This window comes from Rhinolophus hipposideros, assembly GCF_964194185.1.
Source record: "Rhinolophus hipposideros genome assembly, chromosome: 16".
NCBI lineage: Eukaryota > Metazoa > Chordata > Mammalia > Chiroptera > Rhinolophidae > Rhinolophus > Rhinolophus hipposideros.
The window spans coordinates 41472029-41491397 of NC_138062.1; the positions used below are offsets into that span (position 1 = coordinate 41472029).

At 40.2% G+C, this 19369-nt stretch overlaps 1 protein-coding gene across 1 annotated transcript in view; it reads right to left on the reverse strand.

Moving 5' to 3' along the window:
- Positions 1–4132: 4132 nt before the first annotated feature.
- The window catches only part of DOCK5 (dedicator of cytokinesis 5), a 186340-nt gene continuing 171103 nt past the window's right edge, over positions 4133–19369 (reverse strand). The window contains exons 45-52 of the mRNA XM_081076534.1: positions 18608–18784; positions 14968–15051; positions 14158–14295; positions 12591–12754; positions 7652–7820; positions 6832–6967; positions 5866–5954; positions 4133–5251 (exon numbers count right to left, since the gene is read on the reverse strand). Coding sequence (XP_080932660.1) covers positions 5147–5251; positions 5866–5954; positions 6832–6967; positions 7652–7820; positions 12591–12754; positions 14158–14295; positions 14968–15051; positions 18608–18784 — 1062 coding nt within the window. The 3' untranslated portion in view covers positions 4133–5146. The remainder of the gene's footprint in view (positions 5252–5865; positions 5955–6831; positions 6968–7651; positions 7821–12590; positions 12755–14157; positions 14296–14967; positions 15052–18607; positions 18785–19369) is intronic.

Genomic DNA, 19369 nt, shown 5'->3' on the forward strand with positions numbered 1-19369 from the left:
GGAGCATTTTTCTCTAAGAAGCAATGATTGCAAATGTTTCAAAGTACTGGAACATTAAAAAAAAAGATTCTTATGCATAATCCCAGGACTTAAAACAGTGGAGCTATTCTAATTGACTCCAATCCAACCCACCACCTGTGGGGAATTTAAGAAACACACCTTGAAGGGATTAGAAAGTACAAATTAGTAGTCACATAATAGTCATGAGAATATGAAACACAGTATGGGGAATGTAATCGATAATATTGTATAGATTATGTAGGGTGCCAGATGGGCACTGGACTTATCAGAGGGATCACATCATAGATTCTGTAGATGCCTGACCACTGCTGTACACCTGAAGCTGATGTAAGATAATATATATAATATATATTAATATATATCATATATATAGAATATATATCATAATATATATGATATATATTAATATGATATGTGATATATATTATATAGTGCTATCATACATTATATTATACCATACACTATATATGTATTATATGTATTATATATGTATTATATCATATATTATATCATACATTATATACCATTATGTATTACATTATATATTAATATATAATATATATTCACGGGTTATAAAGTACAGCATAGGGAATAGAGTCAATGGTTTTGTAACAGCTATATAAGATGTCAGAGGGGTAGTAGGTTGGGGGAGGTTATCACTTTATGAGGGGGGTAAATGTCTAATTATTATGTTGTTTTGTACATCTGTGAATGAATGAAGAAATAGAACCTATTGCAGCAAATGACTTATTATCAGAAAACTAGTCAGCTCAGATGTGAAAGGGATGGGTAGAGAGATGGGGGCAGAGGAAGAACCAAATAATTTGCAGGTTTTATTGCTTGTAGGCAAAGAAGACTGTATGACCCCACAGTACAAGTTTAAATTAACAGGACCTGTAACGAAAGGGGGCCAGACGGCACTCTGGGTGTGATGTGTCATGAAGCAGTTATCAATAAGAAAAAATTCAGGAATTATTCCATGTCATTAATATATAGGTAATAATACACTAAACACACAACAAACTTTAAAATACATTGCCATTTTTAATTTAAAAAATAAATAACAGCAAATCTGAACAAAATTTTTCTACTTCAATGCATATCTTCCTAACTGCCCATGTTGGAAACCCAAATAGTTCACAAAATCATGGTAACAGAGCTTTTGACCAAGTTTGGATGAACAACTCCCCAAATATGGCTAATAGATGAGTTTGGGCAGCATATACTGGAGACCAGCTATGGCTGGATTATAAGAATCAGCCTGAAAGGAAAACTATCTTTTTCCTTTGCAGATTAGAATTCATGGTTCCACTCTCAACCTACCCAAAGAGGAACTTACCTTTTCCAAACTTAATTTTAAAAAATCCCATTTGGTCATGGTGCATTAACCTAAAATCCTATAGAAACTTAAGTTTCCTTCTGACTCTTTCATTCAGCCTGGCTCCATGACTTTTAGAATCCTTTCAGCCATAGCTTTTATTCATATTCATATATATATATATGTGTATATATATATATTTTACATAAGGAAATTGAGGTCCAGGGACTAACTACAAATTCACTTGCCAAAAGGTACACCGTATTGTTTTGTGTTGATGGCATGGCTTTCCTCCCCTTTTCATTATACCTGAGCAGTGAGAGGAAGGAAGCAACAAATTTGAAGGGCTTCTAAATACCTTTTACAAAATGACAGTATGAACACGAGGGAACCTTCTGAGGTGCTGGAAGTCATCTATGTCTGGATCTGAGAAGGGACGACATGAGTGCACACCAATGTAAAATTTCATCCATCTGTACATCTAAGATTTGTACATTTACTTGTATGAAAGTTACATCTCAATTTTACAATAAGAAATTACCCATGCTCTGGGGGGTAACTAGAGGGGAAGGACTCTTGCAGCTCGGAAAGAGTTAACCAAGGTAGATTGTTATCGCTTTAGCTCTTGTTTTGTCTTAGGGGTTTGCAGTTTTTAAGGGTCTCCCCAGTAGGAGAAAATGACTGACATTCTGGAGTTAAGGTGTGAAGGTGGAGGGGAGGCTAGCCATGGCCCAGTCGCCTTATTTATTTAGGATTTCAGTCTCCTCTACTCCCACTCACTTTCCCATCCCACAGTACACCACAGTCTGCATACTGGCTGTTCCCACTGACCACACTGAGCTGCCACATTCTGAAGGTCTAGTACGGCATCGGGCATTTAGTAAGAGCCTAATATATGTTGAATGAAACAACTCTTGGAAAAAAAAATCTCAAAGCAAGATGAGTCACCAGGACAGAAAAAGAAGGGATTTAAAAATATGTCCCAAACCAATATTCATAAAGGTTGTGACAATTTGGGGGCTAATATCAGCGTCTTTCAATACTCTAGAGTTCTTCTCAAGGAACATAAAGGCCAGTTCTTTATCTTTTTATTCCCTGCCTCACATCTCTCCTTTTAATCATAAGGCATTTCTTAGATGATGTAATACAGAATTGTACACCTGAAATCTATGTAATTTCACTAACAATTGTCACCCCAATAAATTTTTTAAAAAAGGGATTTCTTTGCAGTCTCTCTCTGTGACTTCAAGACAAACAATATCCGTGACGTTTTGTCAAATATGACTCTTTCCTACCCAATGACTTCTCAAATATATGAAACTTCCAACGTCCCTGTAATCTAGTATTCACAACGTTACCTGGAGTCCTGTGTTCAGGAAGGACAGACCTGGTATTTCCATTAATGTGGAGAGGAAATCATATGAAAAAATATATTTAAAAAGAGAAGGCACCAAACATGGGTGTGTCAGGTTTCCCCAGCCTCTGATCAAAGACCAGACTACAGAACTAGCTTCCACTGCTATGAAGGGACATATTTGAGGTTTGGTTTCTTTCATGACCCAGCTTATATCTTTCTATTTTACTGGCAGCCCGATAAGTGGGTGAAGCGTTGGCATCTCCTCCAGCCAGTCTGCGGAGCCAAGTGGCCCCAGCTTCTGTGTAAGCCCTGCACAGCCTTTCTGTCCTTCTCTTTTTTCTCTTCCTTCATTCTCTTGAATTGTCTCCACTTAAAATCCTCTTCAGTTCTTATTAACACTGTGTCTCTAGTCATAAATAATTATGTAAAAGGCTCTAAAAGATGTCATCTTTTCGATAGAGACTGTATGTACACAACTAAAGGACATGCACATTTAAATTATCTTAAAAACACAAAAAAGGAATATCAGTAATGCTCCTAACAGTTCAGATGTCACTCTGGTCGAGCAGAGAAAAGAAAGGACTATTTGGTGAGTACCGACTACATACATGGTCTCATGTGAAGTGCACAACGGCCTGTGTGGTAGGGATGATGGCCATTTTGAAAGGTGAAGAAACGAAAGCTCAGAAAATGTCAAATCCTTTGCAAGAGTTTACAAAGTTAATAGATGACATAGCTGGGATGATCTGAAACCAAATGGGCTTCCTTCCAAAGCCCAGGAGGTTCTTTCCATGATACCACATTGCAGGTTCTCCTGGTTCGGGGGGAAGACTAATCTTTTCCTCACCACTCTTAAATATGCATACTCATTTCTTGAGGAACATAGGACACATCTCAGAGGTTTTACTTCTCTGACCCTGTGATGAACTAATATGTCTCCCCTAAAAGAGGGGTGGTCAGACAGGCACACACACAGAGAGGCAGGCAAGCAAACCCAAATTCCCAGAGGTGAAATCTCTCTCTCTCTCTCTCTCTCTGCCTCGGAGGAAAGGGACTGGGCCATGCTGTGGAAGAGGCCCTGGGGAGCCCCTGACATGTTGACCTGGAAAACGGTGTCTACTTGCCCTAACCCCCAAAATAATATAAAAATATCTGGGCCATTTCCACTGTTGTTCCCACTAAGGGTAGGAATCAAAGAGTTTGTCAGGGTTGAATTTTAGATCTAAGCGTTATCTGGGTAAGGCAAGTTGGGTTATTAGTAAGAACCTGTAGCAGGATTTTCTGTGTTAACCTCAATTTCCTTATCTACAAAACGAGGAGGTCGTTTGTATGACTTTTAAGGCCCTTCCGGCTCAAAACGTCTGTAACCTGGTATGGCTGTTTACGTGTGTGTAGGTTATATTTGATCAGCTCAATCACCGCCCTTTTTTTCTTTTGAAAGGTGTACTGACATTAGTACCATAAACACATAATCAAATTAAATCCCCAATCAAGAGTAATAAATAATCAAAGGGAAATATTGCACTGTATTCTCCAGGGTAAGATCAGGACGCAGACAGGGGCTGCCGCGCCATCCAAATGGGGTCTGGAAGAGAAGCTGTTGAACTCGAGCTTCTAAGTCCCTTATATCCAGTGATTTGAGCTCAGAGGAGGTAACAGGACACTGTGTGTGCAAAACAGAGAGCCTCAGAGGAGTCCACAGTAGGAAGGACTGACTGCTATGTAGTGAGGGCCGTTAGTCGGAGTGTAGGGACCCCCAGAAGGGGCAGGGACAGCTTTCCCATGCCACAAGTGGGTGCGAGTGGGGGGACGCAGGAGCTCAGGGGTCATTGGAATCCATGGTTTTCAATAATGACAGCCATTCATCCTTGAAAGTAGCCAATCTTCATTAGAAAGATGTTATTTTCCTCAAAGGAGACACAGTAGACATTAGAAAGTTATGATTATTTCTGCTACCAAAGTACTTGACATCGGTCTCTCCCAACGTGTTATACGGGACAGCGTATCTCCACATGAGAAAACTACGGCTCAAGCACAGCTTTTCAGAAGCAAAGCAAGACATCCGTCTGAAGAGTGGGTTCCTGGGGCTGCTCCACCACCATCACCACAGAAGACTTATCCAAGCTTTCGAAGGCCCCGGGGGCCTTCCTGCGCTGGAGGTGGAAATTTAATAACGGCGAAGGAGCTCTCTCCTTTGATAAATGCACAGGACATAGCCAATTCTGATGTTTTATGTGGACTGAAGATGTCACATTGCCTCAGGCATTGACCACATAGAAGCTTTCGAAAGGACAAAACCAGTTTCGAGTGGGTGACCCTCATCCCAGAGGGTCAGGAAAGCAGTCAGCAGTGGGGCTTGCTGCCATGAGGACACTGCCTGCTGGAGGCCAGTTCTTAGGCATCCACTAGGTGTCCACGGTGCTTTGAGGGTCAGAGGGAGAACAAAATTCTTATTGGGATCCAGGGTCAGAAGAAAGGACGCCAGACTTCCGAACTTTGGGAGGTGGTGGGGGTGGGACTTTGGCTTCTCTTCGCACAGGTAGTGGGGGAGCGAGCTGAGGGAGAGACACACGAAAGGAGAAATGAGTCTTATCTTTCTTCCCTATTCTGCTTTCTCCTCCTCATTTCCGACATCCTGCTTGAGCTTCTAACTGATTTGAGTTTGTCCAGCCTTTGCCAGATGAAAAGGGAAATGAGCCTGATGTACCCTCTCTTGTGTGCCTTGAGTTAATCTGATATACACCAGCACTGCTCAATCCCCAACACCTGGGTACTTGGTGCACATAAAGTAGGCATTCAGTAAATTATTTGTTGAATGAGTGAAGAAAACCCCTCAGAGGCCATTCCAGAATAGTTGTCACTCACTCAGAAGAAGTAAACGCTTCAAATGTAAACCAGAACTCGCTTCTTATTTCACCCACCTGTTCCCAGGGTGAGGCGCAGAGGAAAGCTCGACCTTCGATCTGATGAAAAGGCCTACTTGCAGATTGTTCCTTCCCATGAAAAAACTGCCCTTTTATGGTTTTATGGTTTTTAGGAATAAACCAAGAATCACTTAGAGTGACAAAACTACAGAAAAAGCTGCCTACTAAAAAGCTTGGAAAATCCAAAGCTTCATTCCCCCGAGTGGTGTTCTCTGGCCCCAGTGTGTCCACCGTGGTTGCCCTACCTCTGTGGAGTTTCTCTGGCTGCTTTTGGGGGGCGGTGGCGGTGGCAGAGTAGCACTCATCAGCCCATCTGTCTGCAAAGACGGGGAACCTAGAAATGACACAAAGTGGATGAATCCAGAGAGAAGAATGCATCAAAGCATCTCAAGGAACTTCTGCTTGCCATGGTAACACCTGAACCAACCAGGGCAATCAAACTGCTGAGCTCAGACTCTGCGGTTTCTGTGGACAGAATGAAAAAGCCTTCCTATCCCTTGCGACACATGTAGCACCCTTCACTCACCAGAAGGCTTCACAAGGATTTCTGAAGTAAAAATTCCATTTTCTGTTCAGGGTTTTTACTATGAAGCTAAAGATGAGAACATTTTCTAGGACTTAGGGTATTTACTCTGTTCTCTGATGTATCCCAAATGCTTAGAAAAAAATGACGGTCATATAGTAGATGGTCAATAAATATTGGTTAAATTTAACTGAATCGCCTTAGTATTATCATTTAAGGGGTGCAATATCCACTTCCTCTAGGAAAACTTGCCCGATTATCTCTAACACTTGGTTGACTATTGTCCCCCATTTGGAAGGATGATTTCGTCCTCCAGTATTCTTTCGTACCAAGGGTACCTTGTGATGCTGATTCCCCAAGCCTGACTGTAAGTAGTTTACAGAGAGGGTCTACTTCTTGTCCTTATTTTAGACTCCTCTCTATATAAGGTACAGGGCTATCTGCTCAATAGTTCATAAGGTACTAGCATTCTGTCTCGTCCTCATACAGATGTACCTCAATTATCCTGTCATAATTGTAAAAGGGGAGGGAGAGCCTTTGGATCAGTATGAAGCAAAGTTGAATGAGTCTTGGCAAACCTGAGGAGTCCTTGCCAAACTCTAGTCCTAACTGTATTATACTCATTACCACTGAATTGAACTTAACATACTCCATTCCTTAGAAGGGATCTATATATAGTAAAACTTACTTAGGGTCCTGGTAGCTTTAGGAGTGAGTGGAGGTGGGCTCAAGGGTGTTGATGGAGGAGGTGAAGAACCCTGAAACGGAGTCAGCTGATTGTCGATCTGGAGACTCTTTGGCCTTTGTCCTTTTCTGGCTGGGCTCTAGCATGGGGGTGGGGGAAACACAGAAAAACGTTCTTATGGTGAGGAAGGCTGAGCTCATCAATGCTCAGAACAAACTTGTCTGCTGAGCAGAAACTTGTCAAAGGGCATAATTCCAGGAGTCATTTTTAAGCTTACCATATTATCATGTGGTGGGCACCCTCGCAAAGATACTAAAAGGCAATCCCTGAACCATAGATTATTTTCTGGAGGGCTGCGGACTTGATTTTGACCACAGCTGGATTGTGTCATTTAGCTTGGAAATGAGCCACCCTGATTATCAGGGAAAGCTGGTCTTGCCACACTTAACAACTTGATGTGGCTATGGAACAAAAAAGTACCTTTCATTTTTTTAAGTTAAAAGGAGAGAAATGACAATATTTGGAGTGACTCATGGAACATGGTGGTGAGAACCACAACTCCAAGTGTCAATCCACATTGTTTACATTGTGGGTACAAGATCTTCTGCCATTATTGATTTAGAGACTCAGGTTCTCTGTACGTGCTTTTCTTAGTACAGTCTGAGATCTGACACGACCACAGGCTGCTGATCCTGAGAAAGCCACGGGCAGGCTTCTATCTAGTGACTCAGAGCTGGGAAGTGAATGGTGGTATGCCTGGCTACAGGGAACGCACTGGAAAACCTCTGGTGATTTTGTTATCTCTCTCTCTCTCTCTCTTTACCATCAGATCCGGTTCTGGTGCTTTCTCTGCAATGACCTGGGACTTGCTCAGGTTCCATTCTTTTCTCTTGAACTTGCTGATCCGGTTCTCACTGTCCTCTTTGAGGGACAGATCTTCAACCCTGGCACCTGACGAGGCCCTGCGCTCCAGAAGTGGCTCCAGGATTGACCTATCAGTCAAGAACACAGACAAATGACAAAACACTGACAGTCAAACTTTACTCCATAAAGACCAGGGGAGATGACTCTTCAACTTAATCTTGACCTCACTTCCCTCTCAGGTTCTAAATCTGAATGTCTAGCTGCCAACTGAACATCTCATGCATGTACAGAAATAAGACCATTCCAAGTATGGGAAAAAATATCTTATCCTAGGAAGAGAGGGTCTTTATTAAACATACATGCAAAGACAGAATTCATACAGTAAAAGATGAATAGGCAGCTTTATGTCGGGGATAACAAAGAGCACATGCTTTGGAGCCAGACAGCCATGTTCAAATCCTACCTAAACTTACTTGTTGGGTGACCTTGGGCAGATAACCTTGTCATACCTCAGTTTCCTTATCTGTAAAATGGGGATAATAATAGTACCTGCCTTGTATGGTTACCACAAAATATAATATGCATATATAACATGCCTATCATATACAGTACTCCTTAAATGTTTCTTAATTACAAAAGATTTTCAAGCACAGTAGTAAAAGTTGACTCAAGAATCATGATTAGATGCTCTGTATAGAGAGGAAGGGTTTAATGCAAAACAGGAGAATCTCAAATTTTCTCCCCATAAATTATTTATTACTCACAAAGGGAAGAATAGTATCTATGCAGAAAAGAAGACGGACAAAACCTTAACCACATGATCAATTAATATCACCAATAAGAGACAAATGGATATAATGTACTTCTGAATATGATACTGCAAAAGAACATCACACAAAAACGTATAACCTGAATCCTAAGCATGAAGAAACTTCAGACAAACCTAAATGAAGGGAAATTCCATAAAATAACTATATTTCCATATTATATTTCCATATTATAGAAATTCCATAATAATAAAAAGTGAATCCTAAGCATGAAGAAACTTCAGACAAACCCAAATGAAGGGAAATAACCTGAATCCTAAGCATGAAGAAACTTCAGACAAACCCAAATAAAGGGAAATTCCATAAAATTATATTTCCATATTATAGAAATTCCATAATAATAAAAAATGCCAATATTATGAAAGACAAGGAAAGGCTAAGAAAACTATTTCAGAATAAAGAACAAAGAAACATGGCTAAATACAATATGTGATTTTGATTGGATCGTGTACCAAAAATTGCTATACAAGACATTATTGGGACAACTGACAAAACTGGAATATGGGTTGTAGCTTAAAGTATTGTGTCAATGTTAAATTCCCTGAATTTATAGGCTATATTGTAGTAGGTGGTGATATAAGACAATCTGCCTGTTCTTATAGCATGATATAGGCTACCTACTCTCAAGTGGAACAGTGGGGTAAGGAGTGGGGGGAGAGACAGAGAGAGAGAGAAAGGAAACAAATATGACAAAATTTAAAAGAAAAGGTTTTTAAAAATATATGTCTTTATGATGGGCTTTGCTTACAGCTTCTAAATGGGTATTTAATAAGCCCTGGTTTGATTAAAAATTGGTAGGTTTTGCTCCATACAAATAAAACATTTGGTGGGATGGATAGGCAGAGCACAGACAGAGCAGTCCTTTAGGAGAGTTAAATTATTCTACAATGAATACCTATCATCATAGATTTATCAAAACTCAGAATGTGCAACACTTAAGAGTGATCCTAATGTAAACTATGGACTCCGGGTGATAATGACATGTTAACATGGGTTCACTAGTTATAACAAATGCACCACTCTGCTCAGGATGATGATTTGTGGGGCAGGGGTATATGGGAAATCTCTGTACTTTGATTAATTTTGTTGTGAACCTAAAACTGCTGTAAAAAAATAAAGCCTATAAAAATGCCCAAAATCTTTGTTATGAATAAGACAATATGAAAACACCTCTCAGGTCTTAGCATTTAAAAATGTAAAGCTTCTGTTCAGCAGAAAGCTTCATGAATAAACTAAAACTATTTGCTGTACATATTTTAGATGGCAAATATCTTTAATATATGAGAACTTTAAATGTAAAGCTTCTGTTCAGCAGAAAGCTTCATGAATAAACTAAAACTATTTGCTGTACATATTTTAGATGGCAAATATCTTTAATATATGAGAACTTTACAAATCAAAAAGAAAAATATGAGTACCTCAATTTTTTAAACTTGTCCAAGGACATAAACAGATGTTTCATGAAAAAAGAAGTCCAAACAATTTTTAAAAATTTAGTGTCACTCGTTATCAAATACAGAAATCTTTAAGTGAGATACTTGGAGGGGATAACTGGGCAAAGACATTTTTACAGAAAATTTCAAACATACAAAAAAGTGGAGAGAATAAACTCCTATACATATATCACTTGGCATCAAAAGTGATCAACTTGTGTCCAACCTTGTTTCTTATATATACCAGTCACATTCTCACCCCCCAGCGGATTAGTTAGAAGCGATTCCTAGATGTCCTATCATCTCATCTATAAATATTTCAGTGCATATCTCTATAAGACAATAACTCATCTTCATAACATAACTACGGTTCCATCATCATTCCTAAAAAATGAGTAATTCTTTAATTGCATCAAACATCCAATCAATGTTCAAATTTCCTGATTGTCTCATAATTTTTTTCTTGTAAGTGGCTTGTTTGAAGCAGGATCCAAACAAGATTCATTCAGTGTATTCGGTTGAGTGATATATTAAGACATGCTTCTTAAGTCATTTTAAGCCTTTTAATGCTCTAAGTCCCCTTTGCTACAAAATATTCTTGCCTTCTTCTGTGAAGACATAGGATGAAAATGTTCTAAGGAAGTCAGTTTAAGGAACCACTGGAGTGACAGTGGGAAATGCTTCTAGACTACAGCTTCTTTTTCTTATTTCAAATTATTCTCTCCTTTTCTGAATCGCCTTTTCTCACATTTTAAAAAGAGATTATATGTCTGAATTTTCAATATTTTGGCTTTCTCCAATTGTTAGTATATTTAATGGGAACCCACTCACTATAATTTATCTTAAATCTGTACTAACTTAAAAAATACATCATAGAACTAAATTCTAAGAAAAGACCCTAATTATCCTTAAAACCAACCAAGCCAAATCAAACAAAAAAATAAATCACCTCAAACAGTAATTTGGTCACAGAAATAAACAACAACAAAAAAAACCACTCAAGACTCTACTGGACCAATTACTACTTTACTTGAGAGACTGAGAATGAAGGGCAATAACTGTTCACAAGATCGACAGTCAAAGGTGTTTCACTAGGGCTTAATAATGAACCATACTACACCATTAAATAACTATAGTGTGATCCCACAGTGTCTGTGATATTTTTTTTCTTATAATGACAACTTCAATGACTTTCCTGAAATAGTAAAGATTAATTTAAGAAAAAACTTTGGTTTGGAGCCCCTGCTTTGCTGGTGCTATAAGCAGGTACTCATTTGGCCTGATGCGTAATTCCTCATGGCTCCCCTTAACACAATGCACTGTTTCATAAAATAATTCTCTTTGTGTTTTAGCCTCCCATTTGCCAGACAGGATGGATACATTCTACTTCCTGCCGACAATGAATTGACCCTTTGTAGATGGCACGCCCAATCATCACCATGAAAGTTTTAATGAATATCGTGACAAAACACTGGTAATAGGAGAATCAGGACCATCAGGTGTGAATGAGTTTGAGCTTCCTTAAAGAAACATCCTGATTAAATGTTAGAAAACATTATCAATGACTACTTCTTACTTAGTGGGGAAATCTGGGCAAGAGCAGTAACCTCCCTTGCCTGGGGTTATGACATAAAGAGGACCCCATTCACTTGCTGTCTGTTTATTGCTTTACTGTATCAGCAATCATGGTGTCTAATTTTCAACAGCTACTTCAAAACTTTTCTTTTTTGACTGGGACAGAGTTTATTTAAGAAAGTAGTTACTGAACAGAACGGAGCTTCTAGGCTTTCCATAAAGGTAACTCTGTATGACATGAAAAAACCATAGAAGAGAAAAAATAAACAAACAAATCAGGTATTATTTCATGCTTAAGAATTCAAAAGATTTAAAAATGGTACAAATAATTAATATGGGTGAATATGTGATGAGAATTATATAACTACTCATTTATTTCATAAGTCATTGCATGTTGGCATTTGATACATCAAGAATGGCAAAAAATCTCATCTTCTGACTAAGTAATATATATTTCTGGAACTGCATCCTACACTTGCTCTTCACCGAAAGGCTAAGAAGTAATCTAAGAATGCATCCTAAATAATCAAAGCTATATGTCCATGTACACATGTTTGCTACAATTCTTAATAATAAACATGCATTTAAATTGATACAAGCTAAATGTATTAAATTTAAAACAAACTTTTATGATTATTTGTTTAGAAATAATGATATAGCTTAAATAAATAGGGAGTACAATCAATGGTATTGTAATAGCTAAGTACGGTACCAGATGGACTTGTTGGGGTTATCACTTTGTGAGGGGTGTGAATGACTAATCATTGCTCTTTTGTACACCTGAAACTAACAAAAAAATAAAAAAGATAAATCAGGATGTGATCAAGTGAGTGATAGGATGTGATAGGATTATGGATGACTTTTCTTTGCATTTTTCATAACTTATCATTATGTGAATGATATTCCTCAAGAGAGAGACAATGAGAATAACCCATGAACTCTGAATTATTTCTCTTATGGGGATGATGTATCTACACTGACCAAGTCTCACTTTGGTGACCAAAGTCAAACATTACTAAGGAGTTACCCCACTTCTCATGACAATTACAGATCAAAGCCTTACCCATCAGATCCTGGTCTGGAAGGGGCATTATCGGATGAGTTAGAAGAGGAAGAAATCACAGATGTCACGGAGGTGGTGGACAATCTCCGTAGCGTAGATGACATGATGTAGGGTAACACAATGGACCCCGTGCGACTTTGCTTCCTCTCGGTCAAGTTGGATGGCTGGAGAACACAAGACCGCTCATGGTTAGCTGGCCTGGGATTCAGCCCATAAGAACGGGTGCAGACCCCCTGTTCATTTGTGGCTCATGCCCATTTGCATTGGCTGGCACCCTATTCTGATTGGTTGGTGCCTGTGCTGCCTCAGCTGCAAATACTGCAAATACTTATATTCTTAGCAATAGATACAACTTACGTTAAACCTACCTTGCTTCTAAGACTAAAGAAAAATTCACCAAAATTTGCTGCGAGCCACATGAGAGAGGAAAAGACCAAGATGTTCATTACACACCAGTAAAATAGCAAAGCTCTATTGCTTCTTCAGCTTGGCTTCTTTCAGGCATTTAAAAAAATGGAACACTGGCTGAATAGAAAAGTTTTAGATTGAAACTATAGGCATGACACTCAACCTGGTGACTCTTAGGAAGTGAAGTAATATTGATCTACTTTCATGAGCAATATCTCCAATAGAATTGATTATCCCCATATGCCACCATATCAAATTTACATGCTAATGTTGACCTAGGTCTAATAAAAACTGCACTCATGAGGTGAAAGTCTGTCATTTAGGAACTTGTGTACAAGACAAATGTTCCTATAAGGAAACGCTTAACTGGCTGTAGGTTAAGAGGTAAGTTCTTAGGAATGCATGACTGAACACGTGGATGACTGAAAGAGATGATCAAAACGGTACTCTGGAGAAAAATGTAGTGGAGATGGAGGTATGGGAGTAGGGGAGAGGAGTAAATGAAAAGAAACTCAGAGCACTGATATGAGGAAAGACAATTTGAAATTCCTGGGTTCCAAGAATAAAGAGAGCAGGGTGAACCCATTTTAAAAAGAGCAGATAAATAAATCTGAAACCAAGCATCCAATGAACTGTTGGAGAAAAAAGGTTAGCACGTGCACCCCTCTACCCAACTTCTTAGGAGTGAAAAAGAAAATTAGCTGTGAGAAATGTGTTAGAACTCTCAAAAATTATGAAATCAGCTACAAGCATTATAAGATGTACTTCACAATTCTTTCCCTCCTTCAAAGATGTGAAAAGTGTAAGCTTTTCATCAAAATAAAAAAGTTGGTCTGGGCCCTGGACCAGCAGTAGCACCAGCATCTGGGAGCATGTCAGAAATGCATATTCTCGGGCCCTGCCCCAGACCTATTGAATCAGAAACCCTGGGGCCGTGACCCAGCCTTCTAGGTAGTTCTGGGGGGTCATTCAAGTTAGAGAATCCTCATCTAGCACAAGGACGGTTGAAGGTCATCAAAGGCAGACAATGATTTCTCTGACTTGCCCCAGGTATTTTCATACCAAAGCTATGCTCTTTTGACTCGTTTGGCATCTGGTCAATATCATAAAAGGTAACAGAGACTAGAAAAAGCTTATAGGCTATTAAGACAAAGCCTACCAGTGTTATAACCCCGTAGAGCTTTTCCACTTTCTCCTTGAGTTCCTGGAAGCAAGAGGACAACCGGTTGTGCAATGGCTTAAGCTGCTCCGTCAGCTTCTCCCCATGGATACGGATCCCCTCTGTCAGCAGAGGCATCTGGAAAAAAGAACATGGGAAGAATGAAATACAGTTTCAGAAGGGGGGTAATTCAAATTTGGAGTTTGGGGAAGGATGGGTGTTGGAGATGTGCAGGTAAACAGGCAGACACAGCACGTAGCAAATGAGAAAGCTACTTGTCAGTGTAGGGCTTGGGAGCTGGAACCCTTGGTCAACGATGCAGAGAAATACATACACCTAGGACATAAACAGGCCTTCAATTGGGAAGAGCTGTTGGAAGAGGCGAACCCGCCTGAGTCTGGGGGCATTTCTGTGGGTGAGTGACTGATAGGTTTAAGCCTGAACTGGATGGCTGTATTTTGTCCCACTGTTCACTGAACTAGTGTGAGAGAGAAACTAGTGAGAGAGAAAATAGTGAGAGAGACACCTGAGAGGCCAACATCTCTCAGGTGAAACATGGGCCAGGAACCTGACTCTCCCCTCTAAGAAGGCCTCTCTCATCACTGTGCAGTCTAATGGAATGCGATTCCTACGTTGCTTTGCCAAACAAACACACAGATAGGTTGTGATTTCAAGGGTTAGAAAGAAAAGCAACCCTAACAATGGGCTTGCAGATTTAAGGCACAGAGAATATCCTGGACCCATGCACTGTGGCTGCCTGTGCAGAGAGGTGTGGCAGCTGTCCGGGTACACAGCTTCCGAGAAGCATACCTGTAATGCTATCAGTCGCTTTAGCAGCTCAACCTTCTCCTGGTCTTCAGGATGTTCCTGCAAGTACTTTTCTGTAAAAAAAGCCTAAAAGCAGAGCATATGAATTAGAACATATACCTGTCTGTGCATTTGATCCGAAAGGAGGGGAGGGAAGACTGGGATGGTGAAAAATGTCTTCTGTTCTAGTTGATAAACCAGTAACAACTAAGGAAATATTCAATCCTTTCCTGGGATAGCCCTCATACTGTAGTGAGTAATTCTAGGTATGCGCAATTTTGTGGTCTTTCTGGAATCATGAAGTTCCAAGCAAGAGTATATTGTATATTCTCCTCTCTCTCTCTCTCTCTCTCTCTCTCTCTTTCTCTCTCTCTCTCTCTCTCTCTCTCTCTCTCTCTCTCTCTCTCTCTCTCTCTCTCTCTCTCTCACACACACACACACACACACAATAATCATCAGTAGAGCAGAATACCATTCATTAAAATAACTTCCCCAAAGAACTAAGAAAAGACCAAATGACAATATCTAAAAGATACTCATTAGATTAAGTATATCGATATTATAAAGGAAAGAGCAAACATTTAATAGTTGGTGATGGGGCTGATAGTTTTCCAGCTCTACTACATGACACGGGCTGTATCACAATTTTTGCCCATATTAAGTGAAGGTTAATATCTGCACTTTCTTACTAACCATGCAAAAGGTCATTTTGCACACAACTTGAGATACAGATGTGAAAATGTTTTGAAAATATGAAAGGCAGGTTGCATTCCATAGAGTGTCACGGTGGTCGCCATAGCGGAGGCCCTATAATAAGGAAAGAAAACCAAACTCACACTATAAATATAGGTGTCACGTAGGACATCATGTTAAAAGTCAGGATTCATTAGGAGAGAAAACAGAAGTCTGGCAGGAACATTTCCAATCGGAGTTCACAATGGGAGTTATGTATTTTCTCCCTGTACCTTAACCTTCATTTCTGAGACTGCTTTCAAGGACCAGTCTTCAAAGCTCCCCCTCTCTCTTCTGCTCCACTACTAGGAAAACCACCCCATTATATGACGAGACCCTGAAACTACAGGATGTGACGACAGTTGTAAAAGTGATTGGGCCATATGTGCAAACTCTCTGCCTTGTGGTAAGACGTTACAGGTTGAACTGTATCATCCCCTGCCCCCTGTAACTGCACGTGTTGGAAGTCCTAAGTCCCAGCACCTCAGGATGGGACCTTAGCTGGAAATAGGGCTGGTGCAGATGTAATTAATTAAGATGCGGTCACACAGAATTAGGATGGACCCCTAATCCAATCTCATCGGTGTCCTTATAAAAAGTGGATCGATCTGTGGAGACAGACACCCACACACAGAGAGAACACCATGTGAAGAGACACAAGAAGACAGTCATCTACAAGGCAAGGAAGGCCAGAGATGGCCAGTAACCAGCCCGAAGCGAGGAGAGAGGCAAGGGGCAGATCCTTCCTCACAGCCCTCAGAGGGAATCAACCCTGCTGACACCTTGCTTTCTGACTGCTGGACTCCAGATCTGAGAGACAATACCTTTCTATTGTTTTAAGCCAGCCTGTTGGTCATACTTTATGATGACAGACCTGACAAACAAACACATCTGAGTACATAAATAGACATAGACCAACTTATCACCAAAAGGAAGCGGGTTGGTACCTCTTCAAAGCAGCTCATTTTAGCCAGATGCATATTTAAAAGGACTGTTAATATAAATGGGAAAGGAGTAGTTGCTTAAATCTGCATCCACCTTTACCTTTCAAGTACAAGCAGTTTCCATTTTTGTAAGTTAAAACTTTTTTTCACAAATGATAAAATGCAAGTGAGTCCGGGTACATCAGAGTACCCCAGATCAATTTCTGTTGCAGAGTCCTGCCTCACAATAGAAAGGGCTGATGAAGTCCAGCAAACAGCTCCTGTGTTCTTATCATTCAGGCAATGACTAAAGGGCTACCTTAAAATAGGTCACCTGAATCAGGTAGGTAATGGTGGGACCCCCTATTAATTACAATAGGTCATGGCAATCACTGGGTTTCCCCTATTTCTTGTGTTTAGAAACGTACGAAGTCAGACATATTAATTAAAAGAATAATGTCATATTTCAAGCTGAAGGTCCTGAAATATATTTCTTTGTATGTCCTGCCTTTCCTTCCCCCCCCATTTTAATTAGAAGACGATCACAATGGAAAAACAAATTCATACGAAGTTATGTGATATCCACAGATAGTGGCATATATGAATCTGAGTTTAGGGGCACTCTGAAAAAAATTAATAGTTGGAAAAGAAAGCACATCAGAATTAGTATGAGCTTATGGGAAAAAATACACACTGAGATCATTATAATATTAAAAGACAGTATCATGCTTTGGATCCAAGTTTTGTATTGAATTCCATTGTAACACTGGAAATTATGACCGAAACCCAACATGGGCAAACTAGAATTTATCTCTGGTGTTGAGTCCTTCCCAGAGAAGGTGACTGTAGCAGTGGCACAGAGCACTGTGACACCACTCAGGAAACATGTTCAAGTCACACATTCCTGCCAAGTAGACAGAAGGAGGTAGGAAGAAAGCTGACACTGGTCAAGCCTCAACTACATGGCAAGCCTTGTATGATGTTCTTTATACATCATACAAGGATGTCTCCCTTAAGCCTCAGGTCACTCCTATGAGTTATGCATTTTCCTTACTTTTTTCAGATGAGAAATCTGGAGCTCAGAGAGGTTAAGTATCTAGCCCTAGGGCACACAGTAGGGGAAACACGGATTGGGTCATAGCAGTGACTGATTCTAAAGTCCCTGGTCTTCCCAGGACATTGTGTACAAACAGAAATAAGAGAATGAGCCCACTTATTGTCCGCTTGCCCTTCCCATCCATCTCCTTTTCTTTCCACTCATTCTCCAGGCTACTCCACAGGGGCATACTAGCCAAATGCCTATTTATATTCAAAAAGAGGACTCCAAAATTATTTAACCACGGAAGATTTACCTAACAATTTAAAAATCCTACCTCTATTAATTATACATAACTGAACTTTATTTACTAACTGCATCACCTTCATTTGAAATGGGGCTACATCCAAACCCTATGAAATGCATTCACGTTTCCTGTTTTTCCAGAATAACTTAGTTGACTTAGTAATTTAATTGTTGAGCTAGGGCAGCCTTTGTCCATAATAACCTCTGGCCCACCAAGTCAGGGTGCAGATTCCTAATGGCAAATTGTCCCCACAACGTGGTTCTGTGTTTCCGACACATGGTGCTTCCCTTCCAGAGTGTCCTCGGTTGTGGGGCCCACCCATACGCTTTCTATCTCCCAGGGGAGCTGGGCAGTGTGAGGGGAATAGCAGGTGCATTAACCAGCTATGGTAGAGTGGGTTGCTCTGTCAGTGACTCTTTACCAGGCCGTGGCCTAACTCTGGCTGGACTGCCGAGGGTCTCCAGCAAGTGTGATGCTGGGGACAAGCTTTTCATTAATTTCATCTGCCCGGTCATCAAAAAGGGAGAGTGAAAATCTCTCGGAGAGGTGAGAAGAAACGAATCCACCGGCTGCACAATGCCATAGAGGGAGGTACGGAAACACCTAAACCTCGGAGTCATGTGGGCTCCCAGGGACCCAGCCCACCTTTTCATAGTTGGAGTATCCCCCCATGACAGCCGGGTCTACAATGCCACTAAGCAACATGGACAGAGGATGTACAGAGAGGGCCCGGTCCCAGGCATGTTGCTGGACACAGTTGCTGATTCTCTCATTGGTGAGTTCCATGGTTTCGATGGCGTTCTCCAGAGGGCTGATTTCTTCCTGTGACAGAGAACGGGGGAGAGGAAGGGCACGTGGTGAGCTCCACAGCAAAAGCTGAAAAACGCCCAAGTATTCCCCTCAAAAGGCATACAATTCCCACGAAGCATAGAAGAGTGCGGTTTTGCTGGTCAAGGTTATATTTCTTAGGATACCGCACTTATTTGAAATGGCGTTGGTAAGTTACCAAATAAGCTTTGAAAGAATCTCCTTAGAAAGTACAAGGATGACTTGAAAAATTGGAACTACAGTACAGTAATGATTACTTCTTGGGGCAACGTGTCTACAGAAGTTGTGAGAAGAAAACACTGCAGCTCTCACGATGATTGGTTTTTAGGCAAAGCTTCCTCAGATATTTTTGGGATCAATGACAACAGAGTAACAGAATATCTGATCCAAGACGCTTCTGCACAACAAAAATGTTCATTGGTGAGAGGTTTGCTGCATCTCCCATGAAAAGAGGTAAGTGATCTTGGAAACCATACATTCCGACCATATATAACGTAACTTAGATAACATACACACACACACACACACACACATATATACATACATATATATGTATATGTATATATATAACATATAGAT